Source organism: Patella vulgata, chromosome 1, assembly GCF_932274485.2.
Source record: "Patella vulgata chromosome 1, xgPatVulg1.2, whole genome shotgun sequence".
In the NCBI taxonomy this organism is placed as follows: domain Eukaryota; kingdom Metazoa; phylum Mollusca; class Gastropoda; family Patellidae; genus Patella; species Patella vulgata.
Genome location: NC_065879.2, coordinates 90,193,319 through 90,214,246, shown reverse-complemented (window position 1 = coordinate 90,214,246; position 20,928 = coordinate 90,193,319). Strand labels below are relative to the sequence as shown.

General features: G+C 37.7%; 1 protein-coding gene across 1 annotated transcript in view; it reads right to left on the bottom strand.

The window, feature by feature from the left end:
• Positions 1-20,928, bottom strand: part of LOC126831865 (cullin-associated NEDD8-dissociated protein 1) — a 39,455-nt gene that overhangs the window by 12,550 nt on the left and 5,977 nt on the right. Inside the window, exons 3-13 of the mRNA XM_050562548.2 lie at positions 20,848-20,915; positions 20,205-20,317; positions 18,512-18,612; positions 17,572-17,638; positions 16,733-16,831; positions 15,900-16,026; positions 15,114-15,276; positions 14,532-14,627; positions 3,173-3,187; positions 2,107-2,202; positions 796-863 (exon numbers count right to left, since the gene is read on the bottom strand). Of these exons, the coding sequence (XP_050418505.1) occupies positions 796-863; positions 2,107-2,202; positions 3,173-3,187; positions 14,532-14,627; positions 15,114-15,276; positions 15,900-16,026; positions 16,733-16,831; positions 17,572-17,638; positions 18,512-18,612; positions 20,205-20,317; positions 20,848-20,915 (1,013 nt within the window). The remainder of the gene's footprint in view (positions 1-795; positions 864-2,106; positions 2,203-3,172; positions 3,188-14,531; positions 14,628-15,113; positions 15,277-15,899; positions 16,027-16,732; positions 16,832-17,571; positions 17,639-18,511; positions 18,613-20,204; positions 20,318-20,847; positions 20,916-20,928) is intronic.

The following is a 20,928-nucleotide window of genomic DNA, read 5'->3' as shown; positions in this document are numbered from 1 at the left end:
CCTGATCTCAATATCTAAATCATGAACAAAACAAAGATCTGACTTCTATTAGATTGACCATGCCTACGAAATGAAATGAAATGGAGTTTAACGTCCTACTGTTCTGCTCCTAACCTGGGCTAATGAAGACGGGCATACACCATACAGTGTGCTATGAGGGAAATTTTGCCAGGACAGGGGCACTACGGCCTACTCTTATATCGAATTCCAACTGCCAAGGGATCTTTTACGTGCATTCCAATGTATACACGGGACCTCGGTTTTTCGTCTCATCCGAAGGACTAGACAGCTATCCTTGTCAGGCCCTCCGTCCTGCATCACTGACAAGGGGGAACCACGCCGGAAAATCTGGATAAACTTTCTCGGCCAATGCAGGGATCGAACACCCGACCTCCAGGCTAGCGAGCTAGCGTCTTACCCACTTAGCCACGTGATCCCCGCCCATGCCTACGAATCATGCCTGAACATAAGGTACCTGTCACTGACTTAGACACAAATTATCACATAATCTATATTCTAATATAAATATGTCAGTGATAAAGTCTGAATTTGTTTATAATAAATTCTTCAACATATGCCTTTATGTTCAGGCTTGCTAATGATATAACCCAATATAATATTTAACTAACCCTTTGGATAGAATTGTACTTAAAACAATATGGTCGTCATTTTTCTATCTCCTGTACCTATTTTATTATTCTGATCATTTATTCAAGATGGCCGTCATCTCTAGATCTCCTATCCTATGCTTATTTCATCGTTCTGATTATTTAGAGGTTATCTAAATATACTTACATATGTTTACCTATCTCTCCAAGAGCCAACAGGGAAAATAACACAATGGAATCGGTAGATTTAGGATTCTGGAAATATATAACAGAAAACGGGTATTGAAAACTATACAAATTATGACATAATTTCGTGAATATAAGCACTGTTCCTTATGATACTAACAGTGCATGGCTGTGAGGAGGGAACATTACACTGTAACCCATGTTTCATTTAATCTTGTGTATCTAGCACTAATTTCTTTTACATTCGTTTAATATCCAATCTTTGATTAAAAATTCATAAAACCTGTTTAAAATAACCATAAATCGTTTAATTTGTACTTGTGTCCAGTTTAAAGCTGACCATTCAATTTTGATAATGAGTGTCCGTCCATATTACAAGTGTTTAATTTCTCAATCACTGTAAAAAAAATAAACAACCCAATTGAGTAATAATATATACCGGTAATGATTCATTTTTGAACAGTGGTCAGGAAATTAAATACTTGTAAATTGGACACTCATTATCAAAATTAATCAGTCATCAGTCAGCTTTAAACTGGACACAAGTACAAATTAGATGATTTGTGGTGATTTTAAATGATTTTACAAATTTTTAAACAAAGATTGGATATTAAATGAATGTGAAAGAAATTAGTGCTAGATACACAAGATGAAATGATACCTGGATTACAGTGTTACTGAGAACCTGATGACTACCCTTATAGTAGTCTCAAATACAGTTTAAGCACATGCTGTCAGCTGTCACTTAATATGACCTGTTTTTACCCAGATTGTCTTCAATAGTGGACAAAACTGAAACCAAAACAATGAGTTCAGTCTTAGGGTAGCATTCTCCACACAGAGAACAATCTTACTCTACTTCAAGAATACATCTCTGTTCAAACGACTGCCATATCCAACAATTAGTATACCGTTTTGTAATGTAATCCTACTCTGGTTCACATCTGTTATACTCAAAAAGACTAATTAAACTTTTTTTAATTTTATTAAATTAAAGTAGAATATATACTTATCAAAATGTGCTTATGACTTAAAATGTTGGTCAGTTAGCCTAGTGTATGTTCTACTGTGGACAGGCAGCATAAATTTAGTATGTATCAGGTAGTCCACTATGACCAGTATTTATAAATGTTGCTATATAATCAGTTGAGTATCAGGTAGTCCACTATGACCAGTATTTATAAATGTTGCTATATAATCAGTTGAGTATCAGGTAGTCCACCATGACCAGTATTTATAAATGTTGCTATATAATCAGTTGAGTATCAGGTAGTCCACTATGACTATTACTTATAAATGTAGCAATACTTACTTTTATATCACACACAAACTGATTGACAACATTTCCAGCTTTCTCTGGGTTAATAGTAGTTAAAGCTGCTACACACTTCGCTATTGAATGGAAAGCCTATAAAATAATATTGCAATACAATAACAAGCATTCTGGGAGTCTCCAAGTATTGCAGTACAGGGCCTCTAACATTATCTTGTTACTAAAAATAGAAACAATTTGTTGAACAATACTGCAAATATCTTTCAGTGAATATATAATCCAAATACATACAGATGGAATAAAGCTATCTGTAACTATACTGTGTACTAAATATTCATCAAATACCTCCAAGCTTAACCACAGAAATTACCGGCAAACAGAAGCCCAAAAAATAACAGAATCCATTGAAACTCAAATTTCATCTGTGACCCTGTCACTGTTATATACCAGCAGTGTTACAACTCTCAATAAAACCTTATCCTAAAATCATTCCAGAAGAATTGAGAGCGATATTTCAGTACAAAACCCTAACCTAATTCAGTATCACATGAACAGAATCCTGCCAAAATAAACAGAATCCCCCCAAAAAGAACAGAATCCCCCCAAACAGAACAGAATCCCCCAAAATGCAAACTTGATCTGTATCTCTGCAATATACAGGGAACAAGTTGATCCATGGCATAATTTGTTTGATCATATAACTCTATTCTTACTTATGTTCCAATTCACAGATGAAACCTTGGTAATATGGGCACGTCATCATGTGAATCCTAAATCATGCAACCAATTTACAGATGAAACCTTGGTAATATGGGCACGTCATCATTTGAATCATAAACCATGCAACCAATTTACAGATGAAACCTTGGTGGTATGGGCATACGATCATGCGAATCCTAACGCAAGCTACCAATTTGTACATGGGACATATTAGTGTGCATCATAAACACTGGTCCATGCCAGTTTCTGAACCCTTAAAATTCTCATTCTGGGTACAATGTCTGAACAACCCAAATATCGCAGCGGCCCACCCACTTCAATTGTTGTTGACATACCTGTTTATGAATAGAGAATGATGAGGTGTTATTAGTTGTTAATGACGTACCTGTTTATGTATAGCGAATGACCAGGTGTTATTAGTTATTATTGACGTACCTGTTTATGTATAGCGAATGATCAGGTGTTATTAGTTATTATTGACGTACCTGTTTATGTATAGCGAATGACCAGGTGTTATTAGTTGTTAATGACGTACCTGTTTATGTATAGCGAATGATCAGGTGTTATTAGTTATTATTGACGTACCTGTTTATGTATAGCGAATGATGAAGTAGCATGTAGTGTTCACGTACCTGTTTATGTATAGCGAATGATGAAGTAGCATGTAGTGTTCACGTACCTGTTTATGTATAGCGAATGATGAAGTAGCATGTGGTGTTGGTTTCGACTGGGGGTTATAGATTGGTAATATTAACATCTACAAAATAAAACATATAAATAAATCTCTCATAGCATAAAATATTCATTTTCCATAAACATCAACAATTCTTTCATGAGAGAGACAGAAAGGGTTTAACGTCCACTTGACACAAACTTGGTCATTTCGGGGAAACATTTGGTTCAATTTTATTTCAATAATTTACTTGCACCTAAGGGTCTTTAGCAGTGGGTGGAAACCGGAGGAAGTGGAGTAAACCCACCAGGTTGGACAGGTGAACCTACTCCATGACACATACAACCGGGGAATGGAAACCACGCCTATTGACTTGATGACTCAATTTCATGTGTGCACGCATTAACCATCCCCCCTCCCCCACCCTAATTCTTTTTGTACAAGGGAAATTTTGCTCTTACAGCAGCCTTTCTCCTTTCTCTACATAGAATTCAGAATGACTATATGCCGTTCCTTAACAGGCCCTCTGTCTTGAATCCCTGACCAAGGAAGGCCCTCCGTCTTGCATCATTGACCAAGGAAGGCCCTCCGTCTTGCATCACTGACCAGAGAAGGCCCTCCGTCTTGCATCACTCTACCCCATTGTAAAAATCTTGAGGAACTTTCTCAGCTAACGTCAGGAGATCACCCATGAGCCAGACTCAATGAACCAACATAGCTCCTGAAACAGGTACAAGACCACCAACTAAACGTTATTACCTACCTGTAATAAATCTTTAAATCCTAATTTATTGAGACCAAGTTGTACGATAGATTGGAAGAATTCTAAGAGAGCGTTTAAAGCGCCACCTTGTAGTAATGGAGACTGTATTAATATCAGTATCTGTGGTAATATCTCCATGTGAATACTGCTGATTGATGATTTCTGTATCTGGGATATTGATGTCAACAGTTGTAGTGTTAACTGAAATAAAATGAAATTAGGAAAATAAAATGAAAGTAGAAACCAAATGAAAGTAGAAATAAACAAAAAGTTGAAACAAAATGAAAGTAGAAATATATTGATTGAAGTAGAAAGAAAATGTACATGATTTGAAGCAATAGGCGTTGACAAAATACTATAAGCATTTTTATCGCCCACTGATTAGCCAAAGTGATTTGCATTCAATCAAATTTTCATCTTAACGTTCATTTATTTCATCGATTACCCTAATCAACAAATTTATCGACATCGATTTCTGAAGTGATTACCACAACTCACCAAAACACCCCTAGGTGCAATTTGATGATTTGATCGGGTGGTCACATGTTTTTATCAACTATGTCCAGCCACAAGAATTGTTTACAGCTAATCAGCGTACTTAACAAACTTGACAAGGTAATTTGAAATCGACTAAACTGTCACATGTCATCTCCACTAAATTCAAATTGATTTGGCAAGTCAATAAAAAGCATTATATCTTCATCCCTCATTATCGGGCCCCCGAGTTCACAAAGCATTCTAAGACATAAGTTAAGAATTTACTCAAAATTGTTCGCCTTATTGTATCTAAAATATCGCCCTTTATAAAACTTTTGTTGTTTTAATGTATCAAATACATCAATAAGAAACTATGTGCAAAGTTTTGTGTTTTTGGATCAAAGATATTTCTCATAAACAGTGATTGAAAGTTGAGTAAATTCTTAACTTAAGTCTGAGAATGCTTTGTGAACTTGGGGCCTGAGTAAAAGGAACGGGAACAAAATGGGGTTTAGTTTAAGGAAGACGGGCATACATCACATAGTGTGCTACCTGGACAGTGAAGCTACGACCTACTCTTATTTCTAATTCCAATTGTCAAGACTTCTTTTATGTGCACACCAATCTGTACACAGGACCTCGATTTATAAACGCCTTTCGAAGAAACTAAACCGGTTACCATTAAACTAAACCATAGTTCTAACAAAACCATTTTTGTAATTCTTAAACGATTTTTTATCAATTATCTCACAATGTTTTGAAAGTAAACTATATGCATACTTCTAGCACTAAAACCCCTGTTTTAAACGTTACCATTGTTGCAGGAAATAAAGTAACTATATTTACTACCTACCTGTATAAACGCAATGAACCTCAGCTTATAAAGTAACCGTATTTACAAGCTACCTGTATAAACGCAATGAACCTCAGATAAAGTAACTGTATTTACTACCTACCTGTAAAAACGCAAGTAACTATATTTACCTGTGAAACATGGAGATCATTCTCGTTTATTAAAGGTGGCATTTCTTTCATCATGTCGTTTATCATTGATGGTGTTAACGATGATCCTATAATAAAACAAGATATCATGTCAAATAGAACACTATTACTCTGGTATCATATCAAACAGAAAACTATAACTCTAGTATCATATAGTTTTGCTGATTTAGTGGGAGTTTCTTAGGTAAGATTAGATAAAGAGCTGACAGTTCCCGCTACAACAGTTAAAAAATAGATAATGAAAACAGATTATGCCAAATATTTCAGTCAAATTGCTTCACTCTGAACTGAGATATTAGCGCTTCACTTTTAGCCTAGCCTCGATCGCCATTACTACCATTACTAGCATTTGTACGATAACAAACAAAGTCTTGATTATTCATCTTTATATCAAATTATCCATCATAAAATGTATTCAAATCCACTAAATATCGCAGACTTACGATAGCATCGACAGTTGATTATGGTCTTGTTTTGTTAATTAATGTCTTATTAATAATTTAGATAAAATTTCAGGCCTAAAGAAAGACCTGCAATAGGCAGATTTAGCTCTTGCATAATGTATGTTTAATGTTGAATAATTAATTAGTCTGCTAACTACTCAATACTGAAAGTGAAAGTAACCAGTTGTAAACCCAACACTCATTATCTAATCTAGACGACCATATTTAAAATACTCATCACAAGTTGTCATAGGGAAACATTATAATTTTTTATTAAACTTAATGAATTCTAACAATTTGTTAACAATGGTTTGAAACAAACATAATTCTTTGACTTACCGTAATTTTTGACAAGTACATCCAGACAAATAAGGGTACTAAGTTTTAGAGCGCGTTGATTTTTACGTAAGAACGAGGCTAGTATCGGAACGCCCTCATCTAATATTGGTCTGATATCAATCTTCAATGGTGAACTGAAAATAAAAGTTCATTACTAAGAACACATTGTTATTGTTATCATTCCCACATGTTACACAGAGGGGACGAGAGGGAGGGAGAGAGAGGGAGGGAGAGAGGGAGGGGGAGGGAGAGAGGGAGGGGGAGAGAGAGGGAGGGAGAGAGAGGGAGGACGATTGAGGAGGAGAGGGAGAGAGGGGGGTCTTTATCAGTGGGAGAAAACCAGAGGAAATCGGAGAAAACCGAACAGGGAGACAGCGGGGGGTCTATAGCAGTGGGAGGAAACCAGAGAACCCAGCGGGGAGACAGCTGGGGTCTATAGCAGTGGAAGGAAACCAGAGAACCCAGCGGGGAGACAGCGGGGGTCTATAGCAGTGGGAGGAAACCAGAGAACCCAGCGGGGAGACAGCGGGGGTCTATAGCAGTGGGAGGAAACCAGAGAACCCAGCGGGGAGACAGCGGGGGGTCTATAGCAGTGGGAGGAAACCAGAGAACCCAGTGGGGAGACAGCGGGGGGTCTATAGCAGTGGGAGGAAACCAGAGAACCCAGCGGGGAGACAGCGGGGGGTCTATAGCAGTGGGAGGAAACCAGAGAACCCAGCGGGGAGACAGCGGGGGGTCTATAGCAGTGGGAGGAAACCAGAGAACCCAGCGGGGAGACAGCGGGGGGTCTATAGCAGTGGGAGAAAACCAGAGGAAATTGGAGAAAACCCAGCGGGGAGACAACAGGGGTCTATAGCAAATCTGAGAAAACCCAAAAGGGAGAGCTTGGGGGTCTAAAACAGTGCGAGAAAACCAAAGAAAATTGGAGAAAACCCAATTAGGGTGGACAGCCAACCCTTTTCCTTGGAATCACAATCACGTCACATGTGGGTAATAACAATGCAATTGCTATCTAAACATCACGCTGGGGGTTATAACTTCTATCTAAACATCAGTTGGGGGAATAACAATGCAATTGCTATCTAAACATCACTTTGGGAATTATAACAATGTGATTTCCTATCTAAACGTCAATTGGGGGTAATAACAATGCAATTGCTATCTAAATGTCACTTTGGGGGTTATAACAATGTGATTTCCTATCTAAACATCAGTTGGGGGAAATAACAATGCAATTGCTATCCAAACGTCATTTTGGGGGTTATTACAATGTGATTTCCTATCTAAATAATCCGAATTTATGAAGTTCAATCTTAGATCCAATCAAGCATTCCCACCCTTATTTTCCTGTATTAAAGTGTGACCAGAAACCCTGTTCGATATTTGCGAATTGAAAATTACCTGGCTATCATAGTATGAGCTTTCACGGATGTTAATCTGGTGATTTCATTTTTTAATCTTTCTAGAAATATTGGTAAACATTCTCGTAGTTCCGAGTGTAAACAATCACCTAGGTTACTGATAATCTGACCCCTGAAAAAAAATAAACAAAATATAAATATATATTCAAACTAAAATCTAGTTGGATAAACAAATTTTATTTTTGTTTTTCCAGTTGCAATTCATTTAGTTCTGTCATGATTCGTTCAGTTCTGAAAAGGGGTGTGATGTTAGAGAGAGAGAGAGAGAGAGAGATTTTGGGACCAGCACGGGGTTCAATTCTATTTCAATAATTACTTGCGTGTAGTAGTCTTTAGCAGTGGGAGGAAACCGGAGAAAACCCACGAGGTTGGACATGTGACTTTACTCCTTATCACATCGAAACCATGCCAGTTGACCTTACAGTACAACACGCACATGCTAATCATTTTAGCCAACAAACATCCCAGACGCATCAAAGAAGGAAATTTCAGTAGAATGTTCAGTCCTGTTCTATTTCATCTTATAATTAAACATAACTTACATGCATGATATGGCTCGTTCTACTTCATCTAATAATTGTGTAACTTACATGCATGATATGGCTCGTTCTTTCACCTCCTGATCTATATCTGAGGCTTTTAGACGTTTTAACGTACAACTGTATAAATCATGTACATAAGGTTTATAGTCAAACGATACCGGGTTATCTAAAATACACGATAAAATATAAATTATATAAATGATACTGGATTATCTAAAACACATAATGAAATATAAAGATTTATTTCAGTTCAATTATTCAATGGGCTTATGCTCGAAGGGAGTCTCAGAGGCTCAGTGAGTAAGATGTTGGCTTGCTATCCTGTCTTCGATCCCGGTGTTGGTCAAGTAAATTCATTGTAATTTTCCGATGTGATTTCTCCTTGTCAGTGATGTAGGACAGAGGGAGAGGGAGGGAGAAATGGGGTTTAACGTCCACTCGACACAAACTAGGTCATTTCGGGACTAACATACGGTTTAATTTTATTTCAATAATTTGCTTGCGCGTAGGGGTCTTTAGCAGTGGGAGGAAACCGGAGGACCCGGAGAAAACCCACAGGGTTGGACAGGCGACCCTACTCCTTGTCACGTACAACCGGGGATTCGAAACCACGTCAGTCGACTCAATGACAGACTTTATGATACAGTGCGTGCACGCTAACCATTCAGCCATCCAACGCCCCAGGAGAGAGGGTGTGGCAAGGGACAACCTATAGTAAAACATCCCTCATTGTATGGCGTCTTCATTATCCTGGTCGAAGCAGAACAGTGGGAGGGTATATGGCCCTACTGTTGTCTTTATTTGCCCGATTGGTGCAGAAAAGTAGAATGTTAAACAACATTTCATCAGGATTTTCCAGTGTGGTTGGTGCAGGCCGGAGGGCAGGACAACTGTCTAGTCATACGGATGGGATAAAAAAACAAGATCCTGTGTATACATTAGCAGGCATGTAAAAGATCCCTTTAGCAGTTGGAATGCAATATAAGAGTATGCCGTAGCGTGCTGTCTGGGCAAAATTTCCCACATAAAACACTGTATAGGGTATGTATGTCTTAATTAGCCCGGTTGGACCAGAACAGTAGGATGTTAAACCCCATTTCATTTCATATGTTTTAAAAAAATGTCGAACTCACTCACCAAGTGGTCGTAAAACTCTAACTAATTGTTGTGTAACCAATAGAGCTTCAGATGTTATTTTATAAAACGGATCTCCAACTGCATGCACGATTGGCTGAAAAATAAAATAATATGATAGATCTCATTGGCTGAAATATATCTCATCTTACAATGGATCTCATTGGCTGAAATATCTTATTATACAAGTGATGGAGGATCCATAAATTTCAGTACAATGGACTTAAAAGTTGGCATGCGTGTTCCTTCGACAATTGTACATCGATTGAGAGAGAGAGAGATGAGGTTTAAAGTCCACTCGACACATACTAGGTCATTTCGGCACTAAAATATGGTTTTATTTTATTTCAATAATTCGTTTGCACGTAGGAGTCTTTAGCAGTGGGAGGAAACCAGAGGACCCAGAGAAAACCCACGAGGTTGGACAGGCGACCCTACTCCTTGTCACGTACAACCAGGGATTCGAAACCACGCCAGATGACTCAATGACAGGCCTTATGACAGGCCTTGATGGATTTCGATGTTTGATACGACATCACGATTTCAAAAAGGCCATGATGACATTGCTTCTGGTTCAGTGTACACCTGTAATTAGGGCTGTTAGTGTTTTCTTCAAAACTAGACTAATATATTGTATGCATTTCAATACTTAATGTGGGTGTGGGGGTGGGGGTGGGGGTGGATGTAACCAGAGGACCCGGAGACAGAAAACTCACAAGGTTGGATGACGACCCTACTCCTTGTCACGCACAAACTGGGAATCAAAACAATGCCAACTGACTCAATGACAAATCTTATGACCTAAAGCACACACCCATAACGACCCAAATGAATAATATAATACTTTATTAAAGATTTATAAAGTGACATGTCATGTGTAACAGTACAGTATTAAAGATTTATAAAGTATACTTACTGGAACAAGTACATTAACATGTGAATGAAATACAGCTGGTGGATGATGGGTTAAAATACAGTTTATAAACGATAACGTATCAATCTTCATATTAGAACTAGAATTCTTATCACTGAAATATAAACAATAACATTATCCTCACATGAGAGAGAGAGAGAGACAGACAGACATAGAGAGGGAGATGGGGTTTAAGGTACACTCGACACAATGACAAACCTTTATACAGCGCGCACACGCTAACCATTCAGCCATCCAACCAACGTACATATTAGAACAGAAATGGAAACTTGTCAAGCTAAAATCTATGGGAATGGTCGATTATCAGTCCGGAATGTTTCGAATCGACAGAATTGCAATCGAGTGACGCGGAATTCTATCCTGTTTTAATGATGTCAGTCCCGACCACGGAGGAGGTGTGAGTATAATCGTGATGTAACTAAACACAATGAATATGTTTCAGTTGTCATGGTTGGTCGAGATATTTTCTCATGCTTTTGGCTCATGCATTCGGCTCCCGAAATCCACCTTTTCACACGATTGTCACTATTTTTGGGATTAAGAGAATTCAATTCATTCAATCAAGTACCCCATATAAATTCCACAACTCATGAGAGTTACCTACCCTAGCGAATATTGTATACAAGAGTTACCTACCCTAGTGAATATTGTATACAAGAGTTACCTACCCTAGTGAATATTGTATACAAGAGTTACCTACCCTAGTGAATACTGTATACAAGAGTTACCTATCCTAGTGAATATTGTATACAAGAGTTACCTACCCTAGTGAATATTGTATATAAGAGTTACCTACCCTAGTGAATATTGTATACCAGGAACAAGAGCAGCCAGATGATTAGTTAATGCCCCAGGTAAAACTAGAACTAATTCTGTGAGTAAACTAAAACAACCTTGACGTGTTTTAATACTCTTCTCTTTCAACTGTTTATGTATGGCTTTAATTATATCTGGTACCTGCATTTCTAACATCGTTAATGGTCTGTAAATAAATCAAAATTAAATCAATGAAATAAAATGGTGTTTAACGTCCTAATGTTCTGCCCCAACTGGGCTAATGAAGACGGACATACATGATACATTATGCTATGAAGAGAATTTTGACCGGGCAGTGGCACTATGGACTACCCTAGTATCGAATTCCAACTGCCAAGGGATCTCTTACGTGCGAACCAATGTATACACAGTTCCCATCCGAACGACTAGACAGCACTAGCACATTCATTTTCATCTTAATGCTTCGCTAGGTCACAGGAATCTTTAGTAGTGGGAGGAAACTGGAGGACCCAGAGAAAACCAATGAGGCTGAACATGTGACTTCTGTGTGTCACGTACAATCATACAGTGTGCTAGGAGGGAAATTTTGCCCGGGCAGCGCCACTACAGCCTACTCTTATATCGAATTCCAACTGTCAATGGATCTTTTACTTACACGCCAATGTGCACACGGGTCACGGGTCCTCAGTTTTACATTCTGTCCGAACGACTACACAGCTGTCCTTGTCAGACCCTGCATCCCGCATTACTAACAAGGGGGAACCACGCCGGAAAATCTGTATGGATGAACTTTTTCGGCCAATGCAGGGATAGAACACCGGACCTCCAGACTAGCGAGCCAGCGTCTTACCCACTTAGCCACCGTGATCCCCACCAGACCCTGCATCCTGCACTACTTACAAGGGGAAAACTCAACCAAAAATTTTGAGGGAATTTCCTGGTCAACACTTGGATGAATCCTTGGAACTCCTGATTTTAAGAGTCTAGCAGAGTCTTATTCTCTGAGCCACCATCCTGTTTAATCTGTAATATCGATCTTGTCAACATAAACCAAGATTAAATTAAACCCCTTACCCTTCATCTTCCATACTTTCTGGATTAGCTGTACTAGTTGGTCGCGTCTGTCGTAGTAATGTGATATAGGCGTGAAATATATCAGCTTTTACATTCTCTTCTCGTTCTGAAATAAAATAAAAAAAACTTTGTAGTATGGGATTTTCCACAGGATATTTTAGGTCAAGTCTGCAATTAAAACTATTTACTATTACTAACTGCGTAATGTGAGGCAGGAGAATTCTTCCTGGACAGCAGTCTCTTTAACCACATTTTACTTCAAATTCCTAATGTTAAGGGATCTTTTACGTGCACCAAACTGGAACAATAAATATTTCATTAACAAACCTTTAAATCTAGGAGAGAGAGAAAGAAATGGGGTTTAACGTCCATGTGACTCAAACTAGGTCATTTCGGGACTAACATATGGTTCAATTTTAATTCAATAATTTGCTTGCGCGTAGGGGTCTTTAGCAGCGAGAGGAAACCAGAGGACCCAGAGAAAACCCAAAAGAATGGACAGGCGACAGGGGGATCGAAACCACGCCAGTTGACTCAATGAACAACCTTATGATACAGCACCCACGTGCTAACCATTCGGCCATCCAACCCACCTGACACAGTACGATAAACAATCACAAACCTTTGAATCATGTAATTAAGGGAGGTGACACAGTACGATAAACAATCACAAACCTTTGAATCGTGTAATTAAGGGAGGTGACACAGTACGATAAAAGTCTGCCAACATTTCATGTCTGGTTGCTATAATAGCATCTAAACATTTAGCTGCTGCTCGTCTAACCTTCCAACTCATATCGTCATCATCACTGTATTCTTCCTCCGATCCCCTGTAAAACACAAATGTAACAATGTCAATAAATCGCAAGGAGAAAGTTTTAACAATCCATTATGAACTCTGTGTATAAAGCTTTAAAAATAAAAAATGTGAATGGAAAAATTTTTGACAGGAAAACATGAAATAAATGAAATGAGGTTTAACATAATACTGTTCTGTTCAGACTGGGCTAATGAAGAAGGGTATACGCCATACAGTGTGCTATGAGGGAAATTCTGCTCAGGCAGCGGCACTACGGCCTACTCTTATATCAAATTACAACTGTCAAGGGATCTTTTACATGCACACCAATGTATACATAGGACCTTGATTTTCCGTTCCATCCGAACGACTACAGCTGTCCTTGTCAGCCCTTCTTTCCTGCACCACTGACAAGGGTAAACTACGTCAGAAAATCGTGATGAACTTTCTCAGTCAATGCAGGGATCAAGCACGCCACATCCAGTCTAATGAATACTGTCAAGAGAGTGGCATTTCTGCTTACCAAATTCAAATTTTAAGGGCATGGGACCTTATTCTTTTGTCACATTCCAGGAACAAGATGTTGTTTCTCATCAGGTATTCCCATCCTGCACCACCCACAAGGGGAGACAACACCGGAAAATACCAAAGTACTGGCTACTAGCCAACACCAGGATTGAATCCCCAACCCACTGGATACTGAACCAGCGCCTTACACAATAAACCACCACTACTCCAAAATACAGAAGAACAATTTTCTAAGTAACTGGTCTATTTATTTCTTTTTGCGAAACAGGAATGAATATTTTTCAGATAACTTCCATTAAAGGGGCATTAGTTAAGATTAGATAAAGAGCTGACAGTTCTTGCTACAAGTTCAAAAATAGATAATGTAAACAGAATATATTGAAAATTTCACTCAAATTACTTCATTCTGAACCGAGATATTAGCAATTCAATTTTAGGCTAGTCTCTGTCTTCATTACTAACGTTGGTATGATAATAACCCAAGTCTCGATTATCCATTTTTACGTTAAATGCATTCAAATCCAGTAAATATCGCAGGCTAGCAATGGCATCGAGAGTTGATTATGTTCTTGGTAAATTAATAAATATCTAATTAATAATTTATATAACATTTCAGGCCTAAGAAAGACCTGCAATGGACAGATTTAGCTCTTGTATAATGTATGTTTAATAAATAAAGTAATAAACAATGTCAACATACTCTTCATCATCTTCATCCGCCTCTGTATCCATCATCTCATCACTATCTTCATCATCATCGTAATTATAGTTAGGATCATGACATAAATACTGTAAACATATTCCTATTATCTGTAAAATAAATAATAATTATATAAACATCAGCCTCTGTATCCATCATCTCATCACTATCTTCATCATCATCGTAATTATAGTTAGGATCATGACATAAATACTGTAAACATATTCCTATTATCTGTAAAATAAATATTAATTATATAAACATCAGTGGTCTGATCCCTATAACATCTCTAAATACAATCATTAGTGGTCTGATCCCTATAACATCTCTAAATACAATCATTAGTGGTCTGATCCCTATAACATCATCATCGTAATTATAGTTAGGATCATGACATAAATACTGTAAACATATTCCTATTAACTGTAATATAAACAATAATAATATAAACATCAGTGGTCTGATACCTATAACATCTCTAAATACAAATCAAATAAGTGACATGCACACAATACGATGTTCTAAAATATTCTGACAGAGTTTGCAACAACAATTGGGCAATAAAATGTGAGTTACTTCCCTCTGCCCAACCGCTTTGTATTTATTCAATTATTTGATTGGTCGATAAAAATAGCACATGGACCCTGGATTTGGTGGAGTAGAATGAGACGACATCACTGAGGATGATCTAATACAGACAATTTAGCTAATTCAACTTACCTCGGTTATAAACGGTGAAACTTCTTTAGGACATCTTCTGACGAATGATTCGAAAGCTTGTAAACAATATTCACGTAGTTCGTCGTCATCTTCACGACAATATCTCACAATTAATGGTATTATTTTCTCTAGATGTTCCCCAAAACGATGTCCTGCTTGTCGACTGTCAACATAAAAAAAGGATATCATCAACTCAATATAAATATATGGTTGCCATGCAAGATACGTCCACATTTTGCAAAATATGAACAGAGAACGAGCAAATAATGTGAAGTTTATGGTCCGATGTGCGTCAATATCGAAAGGAACTAAGATCTTTGGGATATAAACATATATTTTAAGTTTCATCAACATCGGATAAAAATTGTGACTTCTAGCTGGTCCACAACCTTGGTATTACATATGGTTACAATATTTGCGTATAAGGGAAGCTGCCACATGGACAAACATGGGCGACAGCATAATACATTCACACAAAAATTATTCAACTTCAAAACTTTATGTGACCTGGACTACTTTCTATTCCTGTTAGTCCCTGTTATCCAGACTAAGAGTAAAAGAAACAATATATATACTGCATATCTTGAGGATTTCAACAAAATTTCCATACATAGCACTAGCAGTAGTTCAAATTTCCTCAACTACCATGTAGAAAATAGTGTGTCTGTGTGTATGTGTGAAATAGTTTTATTTAACATCCGCTTCCACTGAAGTGATATTGCAGACAATCTGGTTAACTTAGCCTTTTTATACCCGCTATCAACAAGAAAAACATCAATATTTTACCTGATAGCTCCGATACACTGTATGTAAGTTCTAGTTGTGGAAGTTGATGTATTTTTCGATAACTCAGACAGTAAAAATTCTATTAACTCTAGAAATAATGTGTTATTACAACTCATCACAAGATGACCTGAAATATATATAATTAAACATGCATTATATGCTTATGGATAATTGAGACTTTGTTAATTATCGTGACAGTGCTAGAAATGACAATCAAGGCTACAAAGATTTTAAAATAAGGTTTTCTCAGTTTAGAGTGAAGAAATTTGACTGAAATTTTCAGCTTATTCCGCTTAAATTAAATTTAGGCCAGAAATATTATCTAAATTATTAATTAGACATTTATTAACCTATCTAGACCATAATCAACTCTTGATGCCATCTTATGTGTCCAATTTTCGTTGGATTTGGATCCGATCTGCTGTTCAATGCTCATTGGTGATAAAACGCAAAAAATGGATAATTGAGACTTTGTTAATTATCGTGACAGCGCTAGAAATGACAATCAAGGCTACAAAGATTTTAAAATAAGGTTTTCTCGGTTTAGAGTGAAGAAATTTGACTGAAATTTTCAGCTTATTCCGCTTAAATTATCTAGACTAACATACGGTTCAATTTTATTTCTATAATTCGCTTCCTTGTAGAGGTATTTAGCTGTGGGTGGACCTGGAGAAAACCCATAAGGTTGGACAGGTGACCCTACTCATTTGTCACGTTCAAGCAGGGAATCGAAACCACGCCACTGAAATCAATGACAGACCTTATTGATTTCACTCACACGCGCTAACCACTAGACCACCGTTACAAATTGAAATAAACTTTTAGAATCTTACCAATGGCTATTATTGTCCTCTTTCTAACAGCTAATCTGGGACTGGATAATTGAGGCAACAATGCCTGTAGAATAGAACTATGGAAACTGACCAAAAGACCTGTAAAACAAAGCAGAATAGAGTTTAACATATAGTCAGTTACAGCGTCCTTACTCCTTGTCATGTACAATCTTGGCAATAACAATCTAAGCTGAAGTGTTACACTACTCCCAACACCCCCACCTCCTACTAACTTGTTTTTGTGAAGTACAGGGGTTCGTGGGATACAGTAGTTTTTACTTCATGTAAAGACAAACAGTGAATCTTTTTGGTGTATTATTATCAAGTTCTGAAATGGAATGGGGTTTAACGTGAGAGAGAAAGAAATTTGGTTTAACATCCACTCGAAACTAGGTCATTTCGGGACTAACATATCGTTTAATATTATTTCAATAATTCGCTTGCACGAAACAAACTAGGTCATTTCGGGACTAACATATGGTCTAATATTATTAGGCCTTATGATACAGCACGCACGTGCTAACCATTCAGTGATCCCCCACCCCCCCCTGCGGTTTAACATCCTACTCCTACTGGGCTTATGAAGACAGGCACGTGCCATACAGTGTTGTATGAAGGGAATTTTGCCTGGACAGCGGCGCTATGCTATGGCCTACTCTTACTTCGAACTTTCTCTGCCAACGCAGGGATAGAGCATATGACCTCCAGGTTAGCGAGCCAGCGTCTTTCCCACTTAGCCACCGCGGCTTCCTAATCAACTTTGAACGGTGTAATAAATGAAACATTAAAATATGGACGTATAAAACAACCAAGGTATATTTAAAGCAGAAATATCTCACCTCCGAATCGACTTAATAAATCACCGAGTATATCTAAAGCTTCTAATTGTACTGATACATCTTCTTGCTGTAATAACAATTATCATAACAAACCTAATAGTCAACGTGCATCATTTTAAGGTTTCGGAAAATAGCAAATTTTACAATAAATAAAGAAAACAAATGAAAATATCAAATATAACATCTTGGTTTAGATTCAATCCCATTGGAAGGAGATTTAAAGAACATAATTGGTGTTAGTCATTATCACATATATGTGATAGAACTGGTTTAACATGTTACAACTATAATTTTAACACAGAGATCATTGCTACGATACATGCGTTATGAAGCTTTCAAGAAAGGGAAGTGACGAACGCAAAAGGAAGACACAAGTTATATGTGATAATGACTGACACCAATATTGTCCTTTAACAAAAGATAGTGAAAACTATGGTTGGCACTGTCTTGTAGTGACTATGTCCTTTTTATTTCTACACTGGATGCTAAACGCTTGTTGTTTTAATTCAATAAATCTTTGTAAATACTGAACACGATGGAAACATTTTTGGAGAGAGAGAGAGAGAGAAATGGGGTTTAACGTCCACTCACCACAAACAAGATCATTTCAGGACTAACATATGGTTCAACTTTATTTCAATAATTGGCTTGCACATGGTGTCTTTAGCAGCGGGAGGAACCGGAGAAAACCCATGAGGTTGGACAGGCGACCCTACTCCTTGTCAATTACAACCGGGGAATCGAAAACATGATAGTTGACTCAATGACAAACCTTCTGATACAACTGGCACTTGCTAACCATTCGGTCATCCAACCTCCCAACCATTTTTCGATTGATATTTCTTTTAGAGATTCAACTTTTACAATATGGGACTCAAAATTTCTCAAATGAGTGATCTTGAATGACATGTGAACCGTGTTCGGATCTCTGGGTACTAACCTTAGCTATAGCACTAGTTAATCGTCCTGTGATTTTTTTACAAATATTAGCTGCTAGAGTTGTAGATGATGGTGGTAACTCACTGATAACAGTCTTTAAACCTAGAATACATTATACAATACATCAGTTAATATAGGTCTAGCATAGTGATTCTCAAACAGTGTGCCGCAAGATCTTCCTACGTGTGCCGCAAAATTTTGAATGGCACACCAAGAAAATTTCTCACTAAAGAAGCCAGTTATTTGACTGATAAAATTCAAAACACTGCAATAAAGTAAGTTCATGCCTGTGTTTTTCTTTATTTAGTTCGAGTCATTCTATGTGTCTCTGTCTACGGTTGTATGCCGTCTATGACTTTCCATGTTTTTATTTTGCAAAATTCAAATATTTTTCATATATATTTAGCCAGGTGTGCCGCTATATTTTTTGTGTGTTCCAAGGTGTGCAGTTGCAAAAAAAAGGTTGAGAACCACTGGTCTATCATGTTCATTGGATCAATTTCTGTGAATAAAATATTGTTAATAAAAAATATATTCATCATGCTCTGAACATGATAGAAGAAAGGTGTTAAAATATAAAATACCCTTATTTTATTTCTGACACAAGTTAAACAGGTCTATTTATGTTAATACTGCAGTGCGGCCATCACCACACGAATAATACTTTCTCTTATACTTGAAAGCACCAACATTAAAGCGATCACAATCTGATTAAAATACAGATCTAGATTTCATTTTTTATACGGGATCACGTGGCTAAGTGGGTAAGACGCTAGCTCGCTAGCCTGGAGGTCGGGTGTTCGATCCCTGCATTGCCCGAGAAAGTTCATCCAGATTTTCAGTCGTGGTTCTCCCTTGTCAGTGATGCAGGACGGAGTGGCTGACAAGGAAAGCTGTCTAGTCGTTCGGATGGGACGAAAAACCGAGGTCCCGTGTACACATTGGCGTGCACGTAAAAGATCCCTTGGCAATTGGAATTCGATATAAGAGTAGGCCGTAGTGCCGCTGTCCGAGCAAAACTTCCCTCATAGCACACTGTATGGCGTATGCCCGTCTTCATTAGCCCAGGTTAGGAGCAGAACAGTAGGACGTTAAACTCCATTTCATTTCATTTCATTTTTTATACAAGTACAAATTAGATGATTTTGGGTGATTTTAAATGATTTTTACAACTTTTAAAACAAAGACTTGATATTAAACGAATGTGAAAGAAATTAGTGCTAGATACACCAGATTAAATGATACCCGGGTGACAGTGAGAGTACCAGGTTTGCCGAGTGTGTATTTGATGTGAGAAACTCTAATCAAATACCAACGCTCTCCTACAAGATATTATTAAATTATCAAGGTAATCAACAAAGATCGACACATGTTTTATGCTCACAAATAATTGATTGGTGATTGCTTGTCGGTTAACACCCACTGATTGAAGGCCGGATAATGCAAATCGCGTGACAGGACCAATGATTGAAGGCCAGATTAACCAATGTTGATTAAACGCAAATTGTGTGACAGGACCACTGCTTGATGTCGGAATATTCAGAATCCGGGCTACTCAAAACTCTTTTGGTTGAAGTAATATACTAGTAAGGAAATAAATCGGGACATGAAAATGACGGATTTCACAGAATGTTGATGTATTCAGATGTTGGAAGTGACGGAGTTCACTGTACTAGTATTTGAAGATGTCTTACCTATACTAGATATATCTCGTAGTTGTTCTTTATCTGATAACATATTACTACATAACGTATCAACAATCGTCTCTACTTGAAACTCTTTTACTTTATTTACTAGTGGACCCAAACTACAAAAAACATATAACTAAAATATTTATAACAATGGATATCTTTCTGTCTTAAGGACAGCAGTCAGTCAACCACTCCCCTTCCAAAAGTCAGCAACCACTCCCCTTCCCAAAGACCAGTGATCACAACAATGCTCAAGGTCAGCCCCCAATGACCACACCCACTCTCAAGACCAGTGACTACACCCACTCCCAAGACCAGTGACAACACCCATTCTCAAGACCAGCCTCCAACGACCACACCCAAGATCAGTGATCACTCCCATTCTCAAGGCCAGCCTCCAATGACCCCTCCCAAGGCCAGAGATCACTCATATTCTCAAGGAGAGCCTCCAACAACCACTCCCAAGGCCAGAGATCACTCATTCTTAAATCCCTCCCAGATTTAAGACCAATGATCCCTCCCGTAATCCAAGATAAGTCATTCCTACAACTATTAGGACCGGTGATGTTAAAATAGATGTTGTGTTCGCTACACAATGATAATTATAACTACGCATCCTATACAAATATTTAAAAAAAATTCTCACCATTTAACAGCCAAGTTCTGAACTTCTCCGTTTTTATCTTCCAGTAATTTTAATAACATCTTCACCACCTGAAACCCATAG